Source organism: Zootoca vivipara, chromosome 6 (assembly GCF_965207765.1).
Source record: "Zootoca vivipara chromosome 6, rZooViv2.hap1.1, whole genome shotgun sequence".
In the NCBI taxonomy this organism is placed as follows: Eukaryota; Metazoa; Chordata; class Lepidosauria; order Squamata; family Lacertidae; genus Zootoca; species Zootoca vivipara.
The window spans coordinates 58,515,978-58,537,357 of NC_142589.1; the positions used below are offsets into that span (position 1 = coordinate 58,515,978).

The 21,380-nt window shown below is 41.2% G+C and overlaps 1 protein-coding gene and 1 long non-coding RNA gene across 6 annotated transcripts in view; one reads left to right on the forward strand and one right to left on the reverse strand.

The window, feature by feature from the left end:
* LOC118086559 (protein argonaute-3) overlaps nucleotides 1-19,271 on the reverse strand; it is a 51,224-nt gene extending 31,953 nt beyond the window's left edge. For 2 of the 5 annotated variants that reach the window (XR_015950603.1, XM_088672281.1), the window contains exons 1-2: nucleotides 18,638-18,760; nucleotides 4,648-4,778 (exon numbers count right to left, since the gene is read on the reverse strand). Coding sequence is in view for 2 of the 5 variants with exons in the window: in XM_088672281.1 (XP_088528407.1) it covers nucleotides 4,648-4,730 (83 nt within the window). In the remaining 3 variants the exon portion in view is untranslated. Of the gene's footprint in view, nucleotides 1-4,606; nucleotides 4,779-18,637; nucleotides 18,762-19,190 lie in introns of those variants that run through there. The other 3 variants (XR_015950601.1, XR_015950602.1, XM_088672280.1) reach the window with 2 other exon arrangements.
* On the forward strand, nucleotides 19,174-21,171 carry LOC132592313 (uncharacterized). Its single transcript, XR_009557748.2, has 2 exons — nucleotides 19,174-19,508; nucleotides 20,477-21,171. It is a non-coding gene; the product is annotated as an uncharacterized LOC132592313 (long non-coding RNA).
* Nucleotides 21,172-21,380: the final 209 nt, after the last annotated feature.

Consider the following 21,380-nt stretch of genomic DNA (forward strand, 5'->3'; position numbering starts at 1 on the left):
AGGGTAAAAATGTTAAAAATAAAATATTATGATGAGTTATTTTCCAGCCTTAGGATTTCTTCACACATTATGTAGTCTTAGGTGGATACCTCAAAATTGTAAGGGTACACAACGTGGTACAATGGGAATGTGTTTGAGAATGCACATATATCAGATTCATGAGTTTGGCTGTGGCTTCATGTTGAGTATATATTTGATGGCCTAAACAAGAGTTTGTTTCTGTGTAGAGAGTGACATGGCCCTAAACATCATGGGGAATGCTTCTCAGTGGGAGTGAAGTTTTCAAAGGCGCATCTCTGCACTACCAGAACTGCCAATAAAGTTTTGTTTATTTATGTTATTCCATTTATAGTAAACTTTCCACAAAGTATCTCAAGGCAATTTCTGTGTAGAAACATCAATGAAAAAAAATCAGAACAATTCCATATATACAAACCATTTCAAATCCAATACAGATATAGACTGGCTTAGCCAATTAAAATACAAATTCGTTTAAAAGGAAGGTCTGCAATAGATGCTGAAAAGTCAATAGAAATGGTGCATGTATGATAAGTAATGGACGCTCCAAAGGTAGGTGCCACCATGCTAAAGGCCTGATTCCTATATCATATGAAACAGACCTCTTGCTGAAATTATATCTCCACAAAACATATGTTCTGCAAAGCACAGCAATCAATTGGGTATACGAGGGTGAAACAATCTCTGAGGTATCCTGGTCCCAGGCTATACAGTGGTACCTCTACTTACGAATAACTCTACTTACGAATAACTCTACTTACGAATGTTTCTACTTACGAACGGAGCTCCGTCCGCCATCTTGGATGCGGTTTAGATAGGATTTTTTCTACTTACGAATTTTAGATAGGGTTGCTTTGACTTACGAATTTTTTCTACCAATGCATTCCTATGGGATTCAACTTACAATTTTTTTCGACTTACGGATGTGCATTCGGAATGCATTAAATTCGTAAGTAGGGGTACCACTGTATTGGGCTTTGTGCACATAACAAATATCATGAACTTAGCTTCATGGTTAATTGGCAGGCAATGCAACAGTTTTAGCAGTGGAATGACATGGCGGTGAATGCTCTGTGAGCAGTCAAGCTGCTGCATTTTGCACTAGTTGCAGTCAACCTCAAGGGCTGCTTCACCTCAAATGTACTGCAGTAATCCAACCCAGGTTACCAGGGCATGGACAAAAGCTGAAGGGAAATACACCAAAGGTACCGTAGCCTTTGATCCACCAAGACTGGAATAGACACATGGGTGCCTCCCTTTGCCACAAGTCACTTACGAACACATCAGATAGGACCATCATGAAGCTGAGTGAAAAGGGAATTCAGATCACAAGGTGGGAAAACTAAAACAATTTTATTGAGATAGGACTTAAGCTGAAGTTTTGTTTCTTAAAGCTTTCCTTATTTATACTTTACAGTGGTGGACCCTCCGGATACGAACTTAATTCGTCTCGGGGGTCCTTACTTACCCTGAAAAGTCCGTATCTGGAGACAACGCTTCTGCGCAAGCGCGCGGTGCAATAGAGCGCTTTTGCGCACACATGAAGAGCGCTTCTGCACATGTGGCAAAACCCGAAGTATACACTTCCGGGTTTGCCACGTTCATAACTCGAAAATACGTTGCCCAAAGGTAACGTAACCTGAGGTACCACTGTATATGGAGTTACTGTCTGTTTAAGTTACATACTTGACTGTATTTTACGACTACAAACTGGACAATTTTGCCTGAAAGTGGTATAAAATGTAATTAAATACAGATTGTTTTCACTAGACTTCCAAAACACCAGATGCACAAAGGGTGTAGGTGGAGTATAGCCTTAATTTTCCTCCTCAAAGCATCTGGAGCTGTCTCAATTGCACAATGACTGTTGTTCAGACCTGCTCTTAGACAAGGAGCTGCACCTAGATGGCTTGTGGCACTTTCAGTAAAATTTTATTTGATGCTACCAAGAGCAAGATGCTACTGTAGCTCTGCCTCATTATCATTTCCTGAAGGCCAGCCAGCCTCAATTTGACATCCTTAGGAATACATATCAGGTGTGCACCAACAATATCCTCATTCCCTCTCCCAGTTTAGCTAAATCCTAGAGGCCTGGCTGCTAGACTGTTGAAAATATGTTTGTCTCTTCTTTTCACAGATAAACACAGTATATTAAGCAAGTAAAAGGGAAAACATGTCAACGTGATCTTCATACTAATCCCAGCACCTCACGGGCATCAAATTTTGGTCTCACTGCCCACCCCCCACACGTAACAAAGCAGTATGCAGCCCACAGGTTCCACAATGAAGTACTCATGTGGCCCACTTGGTGTGAAAAGTTGGATGGCCCTACTCTAGAATAAGCGTGTAGCAGAGGACTAGGTCAGGTATCCCAAAACTTCGGCCCTCCAGATGTTTTGGACTACAATTCCCATCTTACCCGACCACTGGTCCTGTTAGCTAGGGATCATGGGAGTTGTAGGCCAAAACATCTGGAGGGCTGCAGTTTGGGGATGCCTGTACTAGGTGCACAGCAATGGAACACAATACTTCTATATGATTTCCCACTGCACATTAGCTAACCCGAAGGTCAAAGAAGATATATTTAATATACTTGAATAGTAGCATCCAGCAACATTATGGGGTCATAGCAAACAAAAATTTAAATGCAAAATAAAGTTATTTTAAGAACTTAGGAGCCATCTACCACCACACTGTACAAACACTAGGTGATGAAACTTCTCAGCAGGTATGAAATCATTCAGTTAGAAAAGCATGAGTTCACACCAACTGCATATTGCAGAATCTACTAGAGCTAGAGTTGAAGTAATCTGCCTTTTCTGTAAATTACATGCTTACATTTGCTTCCCGAGTATGACTTATCAATAAAAGCAACATCTCAAAGCTCTAGTGCGGTATTAAAACTATCTGATCCTGGGGACTTTGGACAGTTACTTTCTTTAAAGTTAAATCAGTCTGTCAAGCGTTTTAGTGAGCATCTAACCCAGTGTTTCTCAACCAGTGTGCCTCCAGATGTTTTGGGACTACAACTCCCATCATCCCTAGCTAGCAAGACCAGTGGTCAGGAATGATGGGAGTTGTAGTCCCAAAACATCTGGAGGCACACTGGTTGAGAAACACTGATCTAACCTACTGGTCCAGGAAAGAGTTCTCACTTATTTGGATGCAAAGGCTCAGAATAGCATTAAACACACACACACACACACACACACACACACACACACACACACACACACTCTACTGCAAGCATCTGAATAGTTAAAAGCATACTGAAGCATTATTTGAAATAAAATTAAAACTAAACTTTTCTTAATATGCATTTCATTTCTCTACAGCATCAGGCTGAATAAATGTCTTTTCTTGGCTGGAAGACTTCACCATGCAGGGGACTGGCCAGGTAGGATCTGGGAACCAAAGAAAGCTCCACAAACTGTTCATTGCAAGAATAAAAGCTAAAGAAGAACTATTACTAAGAGAAACCATAAAGTTCTGCCTACATTACTCAATATTAATGCCATTTACAAACTGCCCTTTCAACATAAGCTACTCTTGGGGAAGGTTTGATTGTCCATCACAAGAGGCAGAATAGAAGTCTTACAGCCCAGCTTTTAATTGAATTTATTAAATATAACTAGCATCTGTTTTAATTAATCATGAGGCCATTCTTCTACAAATGGCTAAGTGAGGTGCATTCAAGCTACAGATTATAATTTGCTAGTAAAGCCTCATTTCACATTATAAACAGAACCAATCCAAATCAAAACTGGGACTGGCAGAATTCTTATTCTGCCTGCTGGAACTGAAGCAATCATTTCTATTGAGAAATTAAGCTGCCCACCAAGGAATGCAATTGACCCCATCACACAAATAAGCAAACCGTTCCAACAGCAAAAGGAAAATATCATAAAGACATGAGACCACTTATAGAACTTCAGCTGTATAAGGGTGTTATCAGAAAAGATGGAATCAAATTCTTTTCAAACAAATGCTAACTTTAAAAGTTGTTTCTGATACTTAGTTGAACATGATGTCTTCTCATTTACTCATAAGAATTCTGCCAGTCCCAGTTTTGATTTGGATTGGTTCTGTTTATAATGTGAAATGAGGCTTTACTAGCAAATTATAATCTGTAGCTTGAATGCACCTCACTTAGCCATTTGTAGAATAATGTCCTAGTGATTCCTAACACAAATAAAATACTTGCCTCTAAACACACTAGCCCATTTACTAAAGAAAGACACAGTTTTCAAAAACAATTCTTAATTCTGATATTTTACAGGTTTAGAGTGCCAATATAAAAGAAGGCATGTTCAGTCTACAGATGGCCCTCGTTTGCTTCCTATCTTGTATGAACATTCACATGTGCTCTGTATTGTGATACAGACTAAAACAGTGCTCTGGGCATCAACCATGCAAAATATCTAGGGAAACTAGAGCAAACATATTTTGCTCAAACAAGGCTGTCTGATTAGTCCCAGCTGTCACTTCTTAAAGCAGCTATAGTCTTACAAAAACATCCAACATCCAGTTTCATCAAGTACTGCCCAAACATCTGTTTGATGTAGTAATATTAAACACCCTGACTTACCTGTTCACCCTCCGAGGACACTTATCTGGCTTAATATCTACCTCATAGAGGTAGACGTCAATCTTTGGGATTTCAACTTGGAAGCAGTTGGCCAGCAGTTTAATGGGTTTGCCCATGGTGCCATAGCCAGGTCGTCTGGGCACCATCAGCAGGGGCTGAGCCCCAACGGGTCCTGTCAAATAAATATAACATAGTTTAGAGTTTCAAATGTACAATATGTAGCAGACACATTAAATGAATGTATTTAAACATGTTTACCCTAGGAGACTCTGGGGGGAAAGTACCGGTAGTTACTGAAAAGGCTATAGAAAAAGCTTGCTGAGACTCAGAAGCATGTAACATTGGTAACCTGCCCAAAATATCACCTAGTCTGACCCCTTTGCAGAACCAAGTACTCAGACCCTGCCACAGATCCACTCAATTCAAACCAAGCTATGCCATTAGCAGAGAGAATGTGCTTGCAGAGCAAAGAAATAATTATTAAAGGAATCAAGCCAACCAACACACAAAAATGCTAGTGCCCACACATCATACCTAACCAACCTTACCTAAAGGAAAGTTTTCTTCTGTGATCAGGCAAACCTTAAGCATGCATACAAACTCAGTGAGAGGTGTGAGCTTGCTTGTGCCTGGTAATCTCATTTATATTAGGTCTAAGTTGAGACAAACAAACTCTCATCTCCTCATCAACACAAAGAAGCCATTCTCTTTTCTGATCTTTCATATTTGTCAGAGTTACAAATTCCTGTTCCCAACAGTATGTCATGGAGAACTGTAGAAGAATAGTCAATGTTATTCTCCAGCACTCTGTTTGAACAGTGATTCTGGATCACAGCTAGGATTTGTCCTCAGTATCACTTGATGCTCTTGCTCTCATTTTGAAAAGGTATCTATCCATATTCTGAAAGTTAAAAAAAATGTTTTGATACTACACTGAATTGTTTAAATGTTTCATTGATTGTCTCTGAATCTTCCTTCCACACTTACCATCCTCTCCTGCCACACACCACACCCTTTGAGAATAAATAATAACAATAAAAGAATAGTTGTTATTTATTTATTTATTTATTTATTTATTTATTTATTTATTTCGCACCTTCCATCTGGCTGGGCCTCCCTAGCCACTCTGGGCGGCTTCCAACAGAATATTAAAAACAAGATAAAACATCAAATATTAAAAACTTCCCTAAACAGGGCTGCCTTCAGATGTCTTCTAAAAGTCAGATACAGTAGTTGTTTATTTCCTTGACATCTGATGGGAGGGTGTTCCATAGCGTGGGCACCACTACCAAGAAGGCCCTCTTTCTTACCACCGATTTAGCAGTTTGAAGCCTCATGTAAAATGTGGTGGCTATTAGTTCCACTGCCTTCAATCTTCTTTAATCCAACTATCTATGCCCTTTAAATAATTCCAATATATTTCTGCAACTACTTATATACTGTATCTCCATTTCCTTCATTGAAGTCAAACAAGCCAAGTAACTCTAGGGATTTTATATACCACTCCATAAGTCAAAAGAAATCTGAGCTGTTTGCAACTTCATAAAAGTATCAGCAAAAATGCAATTAAAAATCTGCATTTTAGAGCAGGAAATAGTTATTAAATAAGATAGCCTCTTAAAAATCATTATATACTAAAATGAAATATGGGTACCTCGGCTTGAAAGCAAAGATGAGCACCGCATCCCATAGTCGAATTTGACTGGACTTAACCATCCAGGGGTCTTTTACCTTTACTTTTATGGGTACCATAACAACTTCTAGCAGATCCAATATGCAGCAGAGACAACCAGATCTACCCCTCAAATATACATGCAAATATATAAGGTAGCAGCAGCAGCACTCTAATTTCAACTGTCTCTCTAATTTAAGCTCACACTGAAAGGTGGGGCAAAATGACATACTCCTCATTTATGGAGCTGTCACCTGGGAGGACCCACAATCATTTCTCCCTCTCACAATGGCGCTTGTGAGGGAACATATAATAGAATTTAGACTAATTCAGGCATAGGCAAACTCGGCCCTCCAGATGTTTTGGTACTACAATTCCCATCATCCCTAGCTAACAGGACCAGTGGTCAGGGATTATGGGAGTTGTAGTCCCAAAACATCTGGATGGCTGAGTTTGCCTATGCCTGAACTAGTTCCATCCATTTCTGTAATAATCTTGTTCTTTACATCAGTTTTTAGTATGAATTCATCCTTCTCAGATATAGATGTTCAGTTGTTAACACAGCATTCTCCAGTATGGTCCCATCAGTGCCTGATGAAAGGTTGCTGAACTTTCTTATTACTATTATAAATGCTGCATTTAATGCATCTAATTAACACTTCCTGCAATCCCTCTGTGCTGGTTCCTTGCCAGCATGATCAAAATGCCAAGGTGAGAAAGCTAATATTCCACCAGTTTCCCTTTCACCCTCTTCATATTTTCCACACTCATCACTTTCCTCAGATCTACCCAATCTTTCAGAAAGCTAAAGAGTTTCCAAAGTTCATTCCAAATTTCCTTAGCTTCTTAAAAGCGTTTTATTTTTAAAAATTATTTGAATAAAATATAAGGGAAAGTATGCCAACTTTAGCAGAAGAGTCCTCTATTTAAAGAGAACAGCCCAACATCACAACCCCCATGCTAGAGGGAAAGCCTCAGTTCAGCTTCCTGAAGCAAAGGATTTCCAGAAAGTGCCTTGGTAGGTCACCAGCCTTCAACCAGTGAGTTGGAACCCATTGCAAGGTCACAGTGTGACCTAAGGTGGGTTTCAGCACTAACACCATTCAAAGATACAGTATAGCAAAACATTAACAAGTAGGTTCTCAAATGCATGTTTGGGATAAAGGGAGCAGGGGTCCTGACCCTAAAAGGGTCAAGACCACTGGTTTAAGCTACCCTTTTGCTAAGCCATTAGCTTTCATCACAAAGGCCCAACACTGTTTCCCCCTTAGTAGAGGGCTTTATCTTTTGGCAATATGGCATTGCAAAAGAGAGAGAATGCAGGAATGCATCCAACAGTGCCCTTCCATTCACAGAGGAGCCTTGGATCCAAAAGAGGTCCCTGCTTATGAAACTGAAGAGGTGATTTGTCAACCCACCCACCCACCCCCCCGCCTTGCAGCTCCTCCAAATCAGCTCTGAAGTAGTGGGAAACCCTCTAGAACAGCATGCAAGCAAGAATTGACAAAAATCACCTCTCCGCCACCACCATTTTGTGAGCAGGAGCCTCTGCTGTATCCAAGTTCTTTCCATTACTGGAGAACTCATTCAGTTCATGGAATGGTACCATTGTATTTAACCCATCAGATGAGAGCTAACTGTCAATCCCTACGTAATGAACAACATTCTAATTACCAGTAGTTCCTATGTTTTTGAAGCACAAGGCTTTTTTTAAAAAAAAGATCATACAATGATTAGCAAAACTGCAGATGGGGCTGAAAGACAGTGAAACCAGAAGTGAACCATATCTACTGAGACAATTATAAGTTTCACCAGTCACAGCAATCAGCTTCAGTAGCTTAAGTATTTAATAGAAAGCCAATACTGTACTACCAAAACAGAAGGAGGATGCATTTTCAAGAGGTGCAATCAGGCATATCTAGCTATGCAGGCAGCAACATTGCCTCTTCCGTTTCTAGCATTTTCTGTAGAAATTCCCTGTACAGGAAGTAACATTATCACTTCTCATTTCACTAACATTGTCTCAAACAAAAAGAAACATATTCAAAAAGATAAATACTGGAAACTCATTTGGAGTTACATATTGGAATGAGTCAACCTACAAATCTCATTATATGTAGATGTGAGGAACCCGCCTTTTTTCACACCTACTCACTGACAGAAATTGTGTGTGCTCCCACCTTCTAACATCAGCTGTTAATTTATCTCTTGTATGTGGAGAAAAGCAAATCATAGATAAAATAGCATCATGTTTCTCTTTACCTACACTAAAATCTGCCATGCCCACTGTTTCAGGGGCTATCTACAAGTTGCTCTGTATTGGAAAAAGCTTTCACTAGACACAATAAACACAAGACACATATATTAAAAGACCAGATTCATATCAAATCTGAAAACTGCTTAGTAAACATTTCAAAGTGACTTGTTTTATACACCAAACTCATCACAAATCCTAACCACCAAGGCCTCCAAAAGGTATGAACATAACAAAAGTCAAGTAAGTCAAACAACTATATAGGTAATTAGCTACATTTATCTCCTTTTGGTATTATTTTATTGTAAAGTTTTCAAATAAAGTGATACAAGCCACATTTATCTCTGCTACAATATGGATTGTGTTTATAATACATTACCTAAATTATTGTCTCTTCCCATATTATAACTGCCCTAGACCCTAAGATCAGGTGATATTCAATGTTACACCAGCAGATGCAACCAGACTTCCCCTTCCTCTCTTACCTCATTACAGTTCTACATACCCTCCATTTACTCCAGAGGTTCATCCAGAGCAGATTTTGAGACTGAAGGGGGGATGGAGGGTAGGAGAGAAAATGAAACTCCCATTGCAAGATATTGGACTGAGACCAATATCTTAAGAGACCCTTCTCCAGGTATCACTGCAAAATGACATGAGGTGGATGGTCACCGATGCCACTTTTTAGCAGTGACATCTTGGTTGAGGACTGTCCACCACAGAAAGGCTCACCTATACCTACACTGGGTTCTTTTTGGCACCAGATGAAGACTTACATTTTAGTGCTTTTTAAGTTCTGTGAAACAATTGTTTTGTGTTGATGGTTTTATTCTGATGCTGTTTTAGCTGCTTAACGTTTACGTGAAAGTTCTTTTTACACTTCTCCATTTCTACTTCAGTTTTAATTTGTGTGAGAACTATCCAGAGACCTTTTGTTAATGGGTAGCATAGAATTTTAAGTAAATAAATTACACTGCAAGCACAGAAGTATTCCCAAGCCAAGTTCTTATACAAATAGCAATTCTTGGTTTCTCACTACTACGCCTTTTCCTGGGGGCTGGAAGGTTGAGTGGGATAGAGTTGTTCTACAGGCTAAGCGAATATCCTATTCAGAAAGGCAGAGTGAACAGATTTTGTATCATGTTCCTTGCCTAAGAGCAGAAAATATTGCTTTTAAAAAAGCTCATATTCAGTGCTGCATGCAGGGAATTCCATCCTCTCTCCTCTACCTTACAGTTTGTGATCCCTTAAATCTGTTTTGGAGGGTCTTCAACTGTCTGAAACAGATTTGGGGTGCCTGTCAGAGGACAGAGAACAGAAGCTCCATTGTGCATGCAGAAGTCTGGTCTCAATGTATATTACCTATCATTTATTAAAGGCTTTTCAAATATTCAAAATGAAAGTAAAACAAACCATTGAAGAGTTAACTGCCTACATATTATTATAAGAAAGGAGAGAACAGAATATTAATACTGAACTTAACTGTTTCATTTCTTTCAGACCAGAGCTTGTATGAACATAGCAATAAGACTATAAACGTTAGAGTTTAATGTATGTATTTATTACTCAACAAAGTGGTGGTGAGTACTGACTGCAAATGCTACAAAGCATAAATACATGTGCTGTACTGTGATCAGGTATTGTGTTCCTATGTTGAGAATCAATGAGCCGAGAAAAGAAACCTAAGCAGGTAGCAAGACATGTGCATTAGTTGGCTTGAGCTTTAGTTTATTGGTTAGCTCATATCTGTCAAGTCAGTTTATGAACCATGATGATCTTCCAAACTTTGTTCATCCAATCCCTAAAACTGAGTTTTCTTTCAGGTCAAGTCAACTAACAACCCAATAAATTTCCCTTTCCTGTACCATGTGGTAAACTTGCTTGAGCTTTCTAGTTTGCAACACTATTTCTTGATTTTAAACCTACAACTTCTGGCTCACCTACACTTTCTACTAGTAAAACACATTATGGGTGGTGTGGGTTATACTATATGTGGGTAAGGAGGCTAGAATCCTGATGTGTGCTAAAGATAGCAATTATGGAATAAAAAACCCTTCCTTACTACAATAGATAGAATTCAATCATCTTTGAGTACCGGACTAACTTCTGGACTAACAAAAGGCAGCATATCTAAGTAATAACGCGAAGTGCTAGAAATCTGTCCAACCTCAGTTCCTGATCAACCTGCATAACAAAGTTATTCGAATCATATCCCACAAGCACACAGATGTATGCTTGAAACTAGCAGCACCCTGTTAATCGAATCAACCAAATACATTTTAAGACTACAGTATCAAACTGCACAGAATGTTAAATGGGTATCTTGCATGCATGACAGGGTTTGGTTTTTTGGGGAGAGGGAAGGTTGACAAAGGCACGCTTTTCACTGGGACTGCAGCTTGAGAGTAGAGTGGGTTAACCCTTACATCAAAATCCTGATGAATCATCTCCCCTACACTGCTATTAGACTTAGAAGAGAAAAGCTCTCACTAGCACCAATGGGAGTTTCTCCCCACTAATGTTGATAGTAGTGCAGGGGTGGGGGGTGGGGGTTACCTTTGTCAGTGTCGCAGTTGGGGAGGAAGGATTAAACCTTCCCTTGCAATGCATGCAGCCCCAATGAAAACTATTAGAATTTTAAAACTGGATGTGTTTCCAATGAGGCATGTGCAGTGTGCTGCCATGAAGGAATATATTACGGACCAAGTTATTACATTTCATCTACTGCCACCAGTCACTGGTCTCAAACTATCTGTTTGAAAATGTGTAACAGTATCTGATTTTATGTGAAAACATGTCACAGTTCAGAACCACAATAAGCACATTAAAGGTTTGGAGAGAATATTTATGTGGTACTTCTGTGCATCACTTAGATATATGTGTCAAGGGGATACAGTGCTGCAAAAACCCTATTCATCCACAGTTTAGACAAGCCTGTCAGTGTTAGAAACTCAGATACCTAAGATAGCACCAGGGCGGCGGGGGAGGGCAGATGAGTGGCATGAAAGGGCTGGTTCCAGAGAGGGGCTGCTTAAAATGGCACTCACCCAGCTCAGCCCAGCCCCCTTCCTCCTCTAGGCAGGGTGGGGAGAAGCTGGGAGGGAGGGAGGAGGCACCGCTGTGGTGTGTGTGAGGGAGGGGGGGGAATGGAATGGTGTAGGGGGGGGAAATGGCGCAGCCCAAACAAACAGAATCCCCACGCCGATCCACGGACAGTCTGTGGGCCGGATCCTGAAGGCAATTGGGCCTGATCCAGCCCGCGGGCCTTAATTTGCTGACTCCTGGGTTAGAGCATCAATCTAGAACCTAGGGGTTCAAATCCCTACTCAATCATGAAGCTCACAGGGTGACCTTGGGTCAGTCACAGCCTTTTAACCTATTTCACAAGGTTGTTGTAGGAATAAACTGAGGAGGGGGGTGAACCACGTACTCCTTGGAGAAAAGGGATATAAATGCTTACTTGTTTAAGAAAGCTAGAGGGGTCAGCCAGATCCGAACCTGGCATCCAGAGATCTCCATATGGTGACAACTGGACCCAAACCAGCCTCAAAATGCGCCTGGTGAATTTTGGGCACTGGAGCCTGTCCTATGAAAGCTTTTTTTAAATAGGAATTTCAAAATGTTCAAAACAAGGAAGGATATGTTATCAAAGGATTTACCTGAACATTGAATATCCCTTAAGCATCCCTGCCAATTGCTGTTTTCGAATGATTTTACAACTGTTCGTATATTTAGTGTGCTCAGCCTGCTGGTGGGATTAAAAAAGAAGTAACATTTATGAAAATCAGCTTAGTATGCTTACAAATTTTAATTAAGAAAGACAGTTGGACTGAAGGCACAGGAAGCAGTAACCTTGCTAAAGTTGAATATATCTGGTTGGTCTTGGATGGGAGATGGCTTGAAAAACCTTGTATGCCACCTGGAATTTCGTAATCGAAGATGCAGGGTGTAGCATCCCACAAGAAAATGACTGAAAATGAAACTGCCATTGTCATAATACCATTACACAAACTCTGGCACAACCATACTTGGAGTACTATGTACAGTTTTGGTGGCCACACCTCAAAAAATGATGTTGCAGAGCCAGAAAAGGGCAACCAAAATGATCAAGGGACAAGATCAATTCCCTTATGAGATAAGATAACAATGTTTGGGACATTGAAGGTCAGAAAAAAGTGATTAAGTGGGGGGCACAATAAAGATGTACAAAAATTATGCATGATGTGGAGGAAGGGGAAAGAAAAGCCATCCAACAAAGCTGAAGTTTGGAGGATTCAGGACAGACAAAAAGCAGGATTCCTTTACATAACACATTGCTACCACAAGATGAAGGCCACAAACTTGAAAAGATTAAAAAAATGAATTGACCAGTTTATGGATGATTAGTCAGTCAATGGCAACTAGTCACAATAACTATGTACTATCCCCAGAATCGACGCGGGTGGCACTGTGGTGATACGGGTGGCGCTATGGTCTAAACCACAGATCCTAAGGCTTGCCGATCAGAAGGTTGGCAGTTCAAATCCCCACAACGGGGGTGAGCTCCCGTTGTTCGGTCCCAGCTCCTGCCCACCCAGCAGTTTTAAAGCACATTGAAGTGCAAGTAGATAAATAGATACCGCTCCGGCGGGAAGGTAGACAGCGTTTCTGTGCGCTGCTCTGGTTCGCCAGAAGCGGCTTTGTCATGCTGGCCACATGACCCAGAAGCTGTATGCGGACAAATGCCGGCTCCCTTGGCCTATAGAGCAAGATGAGCATCGCAACCCCAGAGTCGTCCGTGACTGGACCTTAAGGTCAGGGGTACCTTTACCTTTACCCCCAGAATCAGGGCAGTATGTTCAGTGGAAAAGTTCTCTTGTAGTCATGTTATGCTTGTGGATAGGCATCTGATTGGCCACAGGGAGAACAGAGTGCTAGACTAGATGGGCCGTTGTTCTGATTCAGTTATGCTCTTACGTTCTTAAGAAAGGCAGGATATAATCATCACCACCATCATCATCAACATCAAGATTAGTTGACTTAGATAATTAAGCAAACAAAAAATATCACCAAATGACTAAAATGTCAGCTGTATATATCTCCTCAAGTAAAGGGGGAAACCCAACCTCTGCTTGCTTGGCAGAAGATTTAACCATGGTGTCTCCCCACCCACATGTGCAAAATTATTGTGCACATGCTTATGGGAAAATACTTCGGAGTATGACGTGTAACAATACAGTCTAGCAGATACCGGTAAGTAAAAGTCTTGTATCTATCATAACATATATGTCAATCTCGCCAGCTATTTGCCTTAAACAGAGTTACAACACACCCAACAATTTTCCAGTCACAATGCACCTTTAGAGCTTAGAGATCAACAGTTGGCCTTATTCTCTCAGTGTGTCAATTGCAGGAGAAAAGTTGAGAGCAGAGATGCACCTCATACATCTCCTTCATAGACCTAACAAAGGACTTTGACCTTGTCAGCATTAAATTTGAATGTGCTACCCATACCGCAAGTGACATGTTCCTTCTTATCTCTATACCTGATGACAGAGTAAAATCTCAATTTTTACAGCATCCTTTAGGCAGCTAGCAATTCTGAACATAAACACTGCATTCTCAGAAACAGGGAACTGACAGCTGAGCTCCTAAGGCTGAAGGAAGAGATCTCCAAACCTGTCCCTTATAATCTAACTTGGCTTTCTTGTAACTGCTGCATTTCCAGATGCACATAATGAATATTTTGTAGATCTTTTCCAAAGGTTGATAAAACATTTTTCTCTGAAGCTATTTAGACCATTAGAATGAAGTTAATTATTTTAAGATGTAGGTTTAACATGGATGATCAATTATACCAGTGACTCACGGAACTCCCCAGAAAGCTAAATGCAGAACTTTGCTTTGCAAACTATCCTCAGCTACACCCACAAACATGTTAAACACCAATTAAATATTTTTTACTAAGAGCCTGAGTAGCTTTATCTTTTATCTTCCTCCTGTGACAGTAAAAACTTCCACAGAGCCAGCTTTAGATCCTCTGACTTTATTGCCAAGGTTGTTGCTTTTTTGCCGGGGTGGTGGTAGTGGTGGTGAATTAAGCACCACAAAGCTCACCGTCTCAGTGCATCCATTATTTGGATATGAATATTATTAACCTTATGTCAAAAAATGTATAATAAAACCAAACTTTATTCAGAAATCAGAAACATTAGTCCTGCTCCCCTCAGTATTTACTGACCTCTTAAATTATTTATTCATAGCATTTTTATCACACTCGTCAACCAAAAAATGCTCCCAGAGTGGCTTACAATTACAAATGACATTCATAAGAGAGTCCCTGTCTAGGATTATAATCTAAAAACAGACACAAGGGGGAAAGGAATTGGGTGTAAAGAAGCAGGTGGAGCAAACCCAGGCACCATTTCTTGTGTTGTAGTGCTTTTATAATGACATATTGGAATTGAATATCCAATTATGACAAAATTAAAGAAGGGGTATCTGCAAGGTATAAGAGCATAAGACCACCTCTGCTGGATCAAGTCATCCATCTAATCTAGCATCTTGTTTTCCTTAATGAACAACCAGAAGTCAATGGGAAGCCCACAGTCATCCTCTCCTACTATTGCTCCGTAGTCATAGGTTTGTTTTCAGAGGCATGCTGCCTTTGACCCTGGAGGTAGCATATTGCCATCACTGCTACTACAGTATGTCCATCAAACAGTAATGTACGCCTCTCTAGAAAACAAATGTTAATGGCATTTCCCCAATGTACAGAGAGAATGAAAGCAGAGAGAACTTGAAAGGAATTATAAGAAAATGGTTCAGAAATGAAACTTGGGGGGGGGGGGGATACCACATGATTTTGACTCTTTATACAAGGTATGATATAGTATTAATGCTATAGTTACAGGTAGGTAGCCATGTTGGTCTGCCGTAGTCGAAACAAAATAAAAAAATTCCTTCCAGTAGCACCTTAGAGACCAACTAAGTTTGTTATTGGTATGAGCTTTCGGGTGCATATGAAGAAGTGTGCATGCACAAGAAAGCTCATACCAATAACAAACTTAGTTGGTTTCTAAGGTGCTACTGGAAGGATTTATTATTATTATTATTTTGTTTCAACCAATAACAAACTTAGTTGGTCTCTAAGGTGCTACTGGAATGAATTTTTTTATTTTGTTTCGATTGTTATGAAAGTTAGAGGAAAATAACAGTAGTTTTTGGGAGGGTGCAACTGGCAGCTAAACTAGTTGAGGCTTGCAGAATTTAAGATTTGCAGTCATTATTTTAGCCATGTTTACTTGGAACTTAATCTCTGGTTTTAATGACGACACTTCTAAAAACATGTTTAAAATCACAGACTTCTAGAGCCAAATGTCTCCTGGGTTTTTTCAGTACCTTATTAGGGACACACAGTTCTGCAATTATACTAATATCTTCTTTCCAGGATTAATAATGTTCAATTCTCCACATCAAAAATCAAAAGATGAATTTTTTGTACAGTAAGAAGGGATAGAAAGAATGTACATATCACTAAGTCTAACATGCGGCATTAATGACCACTATGCATACAGTGATGTATGGAAGTGAGAGCTGGACCATAAAGAAGGCTGATCGCTGAAGAACTGATGCTTTTGAATTATGGTGCTGGAGGAGACTCTTGAGGGTCCCATGGACTGCAAGAAGATCAAACCTATCTATCCTGAAGGAAATCAGCCCTGAGTGCTCACTCGAAGGACAGATCCTGAAGCTGAGGCTCCAATACTTTGGCCACCTCATGAGAAGACTCCCTGGAAAAGACCCTGATGCTGGGAAAGATTGAGGGCACAAGGAGAAGGGGACGACAGAGGACGAGATGGTTGGACAGTGTTCTAGAAGCTACGAACATGAGTTTGACCAAGCTGCGGGAGGCAGTGGAAGACAGGAGTGGCTGGCGTTCTCTGGTCCATGGGGTCACCAAGAGTCGGACTAATGACTAAACAACAACAATGCATACAGACAGCAATTAGATCACTATTCTTCATTAGCAAGCCAAACAAATTCCAAAAGTATTACTCAACAGCATCCTGCAAAAGTGGGGGGGGGGACAGCAAAAACTTATTAAGCGATCTCTGTATTAGGCATATAACACACACTTATTTTTTTCCCTTTATGCTTGAACCCAAAGTTACAAAGCAGCACACCTTTATATATCTTTGTATCAAATGGCATTACAATTTTTCACCTGAGTGATAAGGCTAACTTAGATATGTTCCCTATCAAGCTAGTAAAATTTTATTTCAAAATAATTTAGCTGCTGTGGATCAAAGCACCCTATCTTAAAGAATGGTATTAAAGCTAGTAGCATTTAACAGCTAGAAATCTAAAATGGCGGGATCAAAAAGTGTTAAGAAAATAAATGCTGTGGCTATCATTTAACATTGTAACATGAAAATCTAAGTATTTGCATTCATTGGTCAACACTGTCAGTAATAACTTCAGGCTCCAGTTATAAATTCTTAAGCAGCTCTATAGATACAAAGTTACATGTTAGTGCATGGGGGGGGGGGTTCCCTGCAACTGATTTTAGCTGTCATGTTGCTAAGATTTTGAAAAGGAAACTTTTGTTTTGGTGTGTACTGTATATGATCTAACCAATGCATTTAACTTGCAAAACAAGTATTTTCAGACACAAGTGGCTATTTAGTACATTAAATCCTACTTTTCTTCTGTCACTTCTGTCACAGTACTAAAGATGACATATATGGCACCGACCAGAAATGCTTGTTTCATATGCCCTCAGGCCATATATGCCTAGGATCCAATGCCAGTATTGCTTAAACACTTATTCAAACACATGTCCATATTTTTTTTAAAAAAATTAAATCACTCTTTCAATAATGGCTTGGTAAACAAAAAACAAAACAAAAAACCACACAGCTGCTTATGTTTATAAACAAACTGAAAGAAATGATTGCAAAAGAACAGGAATCCATCCCACCTGAGAATCCACAAAAGCAAATATCTTAAGGCAGCTACCGGTAGCTGTTCAAATGACTCCCAAACTTTCAGGAAGCGTCCTTTCCTTCAGTTCAGCCACTAAACTACTTGATTCACCCAAACTCATTTCAAGTGCACAAGTTGGATTTACAAATATTCTGCAAAATTTGAGCAACTTTCTGAATTTAATACTGATGTCTAGACAAACTATACATGTCTACCACACCTGTGACCCATACCAGGGTTCACCTGAGGTCAGGCACAAATACACAGGGGGGAGAAAAACTGCATTCTCAAGATCAGTTATGTCATGCATTTCTTGATTTTTTAGGTAACTGTAGGTTACAAGAAGCTAATAGTTTTTTAGCATAGATAAATCACCAAAGCAAACATGTGCTTTTATATAGTATCTTCTGCAAATCAGAAACACATTTACCTCACAATTATTCCAAGTTTCTACCCCAATGGCGATGATAATCAAGCCACTTGCTCCACAGCTACATATAAAATATTCAGGGTCCGAGCTGCCCCACAAGCACCTTGGGAGGACCACTCTGCTAAAACAAAAACACCTACACCAGTCCCCCCCCCATATTCTGTTCAAGATTTCAGAACCACACTTCCCTAAGCTTCTCCATAGGTCCACCTACCTACAAGCTCTTACACACACAAAGCCTGACCCTGACACGTTTGTCCTCCTATCCAACTATTGATTTTATAGACATCTCAAGAGTATAGGATTGGTTCTCAAGCTACAACCCTAAATGCACTTAGGAATAAGCTCAACTTCAGTCAGTTCAGTGGGACTTAACAGTAAACACTATTCTGGGCCACAGAGGACATTTACTTCATGCAGTTAGTTGTGTTTCAGCCGCATATTTTATTTTATTTTTAGTTCCGAGGAAAATACCCCAGTGCCCCGGGTTGTCTCCATACCCAAATGGCAGATACCATGAAGCCCAAGCTACATACTTGCCACTAGCCCCGTAACTTCAAGGTCAGTTATTCGGAAACTGCCGCCCAACCGCCTCCCCGAAACTTCCCTCCCCGAGTCCACCTATTGTGTCAAGATCCAGCCCACGCCAAGCGCTGCGAGCGGCTCCTAAGGAGTGGAGCGTCCCGTCAGGCGTCGCCTCCGCCTCACCTGCGCTGCTGATTTCCATTCATGGAGCTCGGCGCGGCCGCTCTCAGGCTACGGGTGCCGGTCCGGTTCCTGCCGGGTCCCCCACGTCGTTCTCCTGGCTGGCGCCGTCCCGGTCCGGCCGGGCCTGCGGAGACAGCAGTAGCAACAACGGCGGCGGCGGCGGCGCCTCCTCTCCACACAACGCAGCCACTCGAGTCTTTCAGGTTATTGCTCTCCCTCCCCAGCCGCCCACGGGCGGTCAGTCAGTCAGTCAGTTAGTCTCGGGCTGCGGTGACGGGTGAAGAAGCGGAAGTTGCGTGGCCGCCCGCAGCCCCAGCTCGCTCCCTTCTCCACTGACTGACTGACTGAGAAACCCGACTTTCCACTCGGCACACACCGAGCCTCGCTCTGGAGGGACCAGTCCCCGGGTGCCCGCATGCGCCTCCCGCTCTATCGGAAGCCGTCCCCCCTCCCTCCTCCCTTTTTCGGCTCTGAGACGAAGACCATCTCTGTTGTCTTTCTACGATGACTCTGACTCTGTAGCAGGAGGGGGGAGGGTGCCTGACTAACTCACCGGCTCACGCGCATGCGTGCATTTTCCTCCACCACCTCTGGCCGCCGGAAGTTCTTTTCCTACTTCAGCCTCTCTCGCTAGCAACCCCGCGCAAGTTCGCGCTTGGTCCCGCTCGCGTTGTTAAACTAAGATAAACGCAGTACGCATGCGTACGAAAGTTGCCGCTCTCCTTCAAGGGTAGCCCTCGGCGAATGCAAATTTAGAAGGCGGAGCTAGGACCGTGTGGAGGCGGAAACAAGCGAAAGGAAGGAGCGGTTAAGGGGTTGTCGTAAATGAACCAACGGTCGCGGGTTCGAGTCTCGGCTTGTGTTATTTGAGGTAAGCATGAGACTTGGAGGACCCTTAAATTCCGCAGGTGTTTAACATTTTTAATAGTTAGCAAACTAACACTTGGTTAGTTTAACTACCTTAAAGTTTTAGACGGCTATAACTATAAATACAAAATGTTAGCTTGATTTTAATAATGAAAACAGAGAATTACATGTAATGTCTAGTTGTAGCTTACTGATTTTATTTTTTTCTACTTTCAATTGCTTGTTTTTAACCTTTATTTATTCTTTTTGTAAACCGCATTGAGTTTTTCGTAAAATTGTAGAGTTGGAAGAGACCACTTGGGTCAACTAGTCCAACCCCTTGCAATGCAGGATCTTTTACCCAATGTGGGGCTTGAATCCACACCTCTGAATGCAACATTCCCATCCCAAGCAGTAAAAAATGTATGGCTTTCACACTTAGTGTCTCTCTGCCTGAAAATAATAAGACTTTTTCTCTTAAGAGACACATACAGTCAAATCCATAAAAGAACAGGCAACCTGGCTCAGTATCCTTTTTTTTAAGATTCTAAGCTTCTGGGCAGGAACCACCTTGTTTTAAATCTTTGTACAGCAGTTTATAAAATAGCACCTAATGAAAGCAGTGTGTTGTAGTGCTTGGACTGACCAACTAGGAATTTTCAGTCCCAATAAGACTGTAACTCTACAGAAGCATAATTCTCCCCAACCTGGTGCCCTCAGATATTTTGGACAAAGGCTGCTGTACAGGGAGAATTGTTGTGGTCCATCCTCTAAACAGTCCATTCGGGAGGGCCACCTGTTCCGGAGGGCTCATCAGACATAGGGCCTACCTAGTGGCAGTGAAGGCAGCCAAGGAAGCATAGTTTGGTACCTCCATTGTATCCTCATTGTGCCATCTGGTAGAGCTTTTCCTAGTGCAGTCTGGCCTGAAGCAGGTAGCTCTGTAACTTGCTTGCAAGCTGTCTTGAGAATAAATTTGCTTGCATCCACCAGGATCTTGACTCCACCGTTACAGAAGATGAATTTCAAGAGGTGTCCAGAGCACTGTCTGGTCCTGCAACCAGTATGTTGGATGACTTTGTTAGCGTCATGGACTAGTTGGAAACAGAGGAGTGTTGGAACCAGAGCCCAGGGAGCAGTGATGAGACAATGAAGAGTGGTCACAGGGACTGTGAAAAGGTTTCTGAAGAAACTTCCGCTAACAGCCAGGTTGATCACAGGGGCAAGACAGTTTGAGTGTATGACATTGATTCTAGTTTCTGGGCCCAATTTAAAGTGCTGGTTTTTACCAATAAAGCAATCAACAGCTCAGAACCGCAGTACCTCAAGGACCACCACTTCTCCCCATGAGAACTGGCCTGGACCCTGTAATCATCATCTGAGGCTCTTCTTTGTGTGCCTCCTCCATGAAAGGTTTGGAGGGTGGTGGCTCCCCATTTGTGGAATGCCCTCCCCAAGGAGGCTCGCCTGGCATCATTACATACTTAGACCCCAGATGAAAACGTTTTTCTATAATCAGGCCTTTGGCTGGTTAACATTCTATCACCTTCTAAACGTGATGGGGGGAATGTTATTGGTTTTTGTTTAATGTATTTTGTGCTCTCAATTTGCATTTTTCTGTTGCGAACCGCTCTGTGGTCTTCGCAAGAAGGGCAGTTTACAAATTTAATTAAATAATAATAATACAACATGACAGTGGGGCATTTATTACAAACTGGGCATGTGGTTTACTGGTATCCAGAAGTGCATGGCCATCTATGCACACCAAAAGCATCAAACCTTTTTCAAGAAATAAAATACCAACCTTGCCAGAATATTGACATCCTAGTTAGTTTTTTAAAAAAAGCACAACTGTATTCTATGTGGATTTTGTTTATCCTTTAAGTGAAATCTCTGC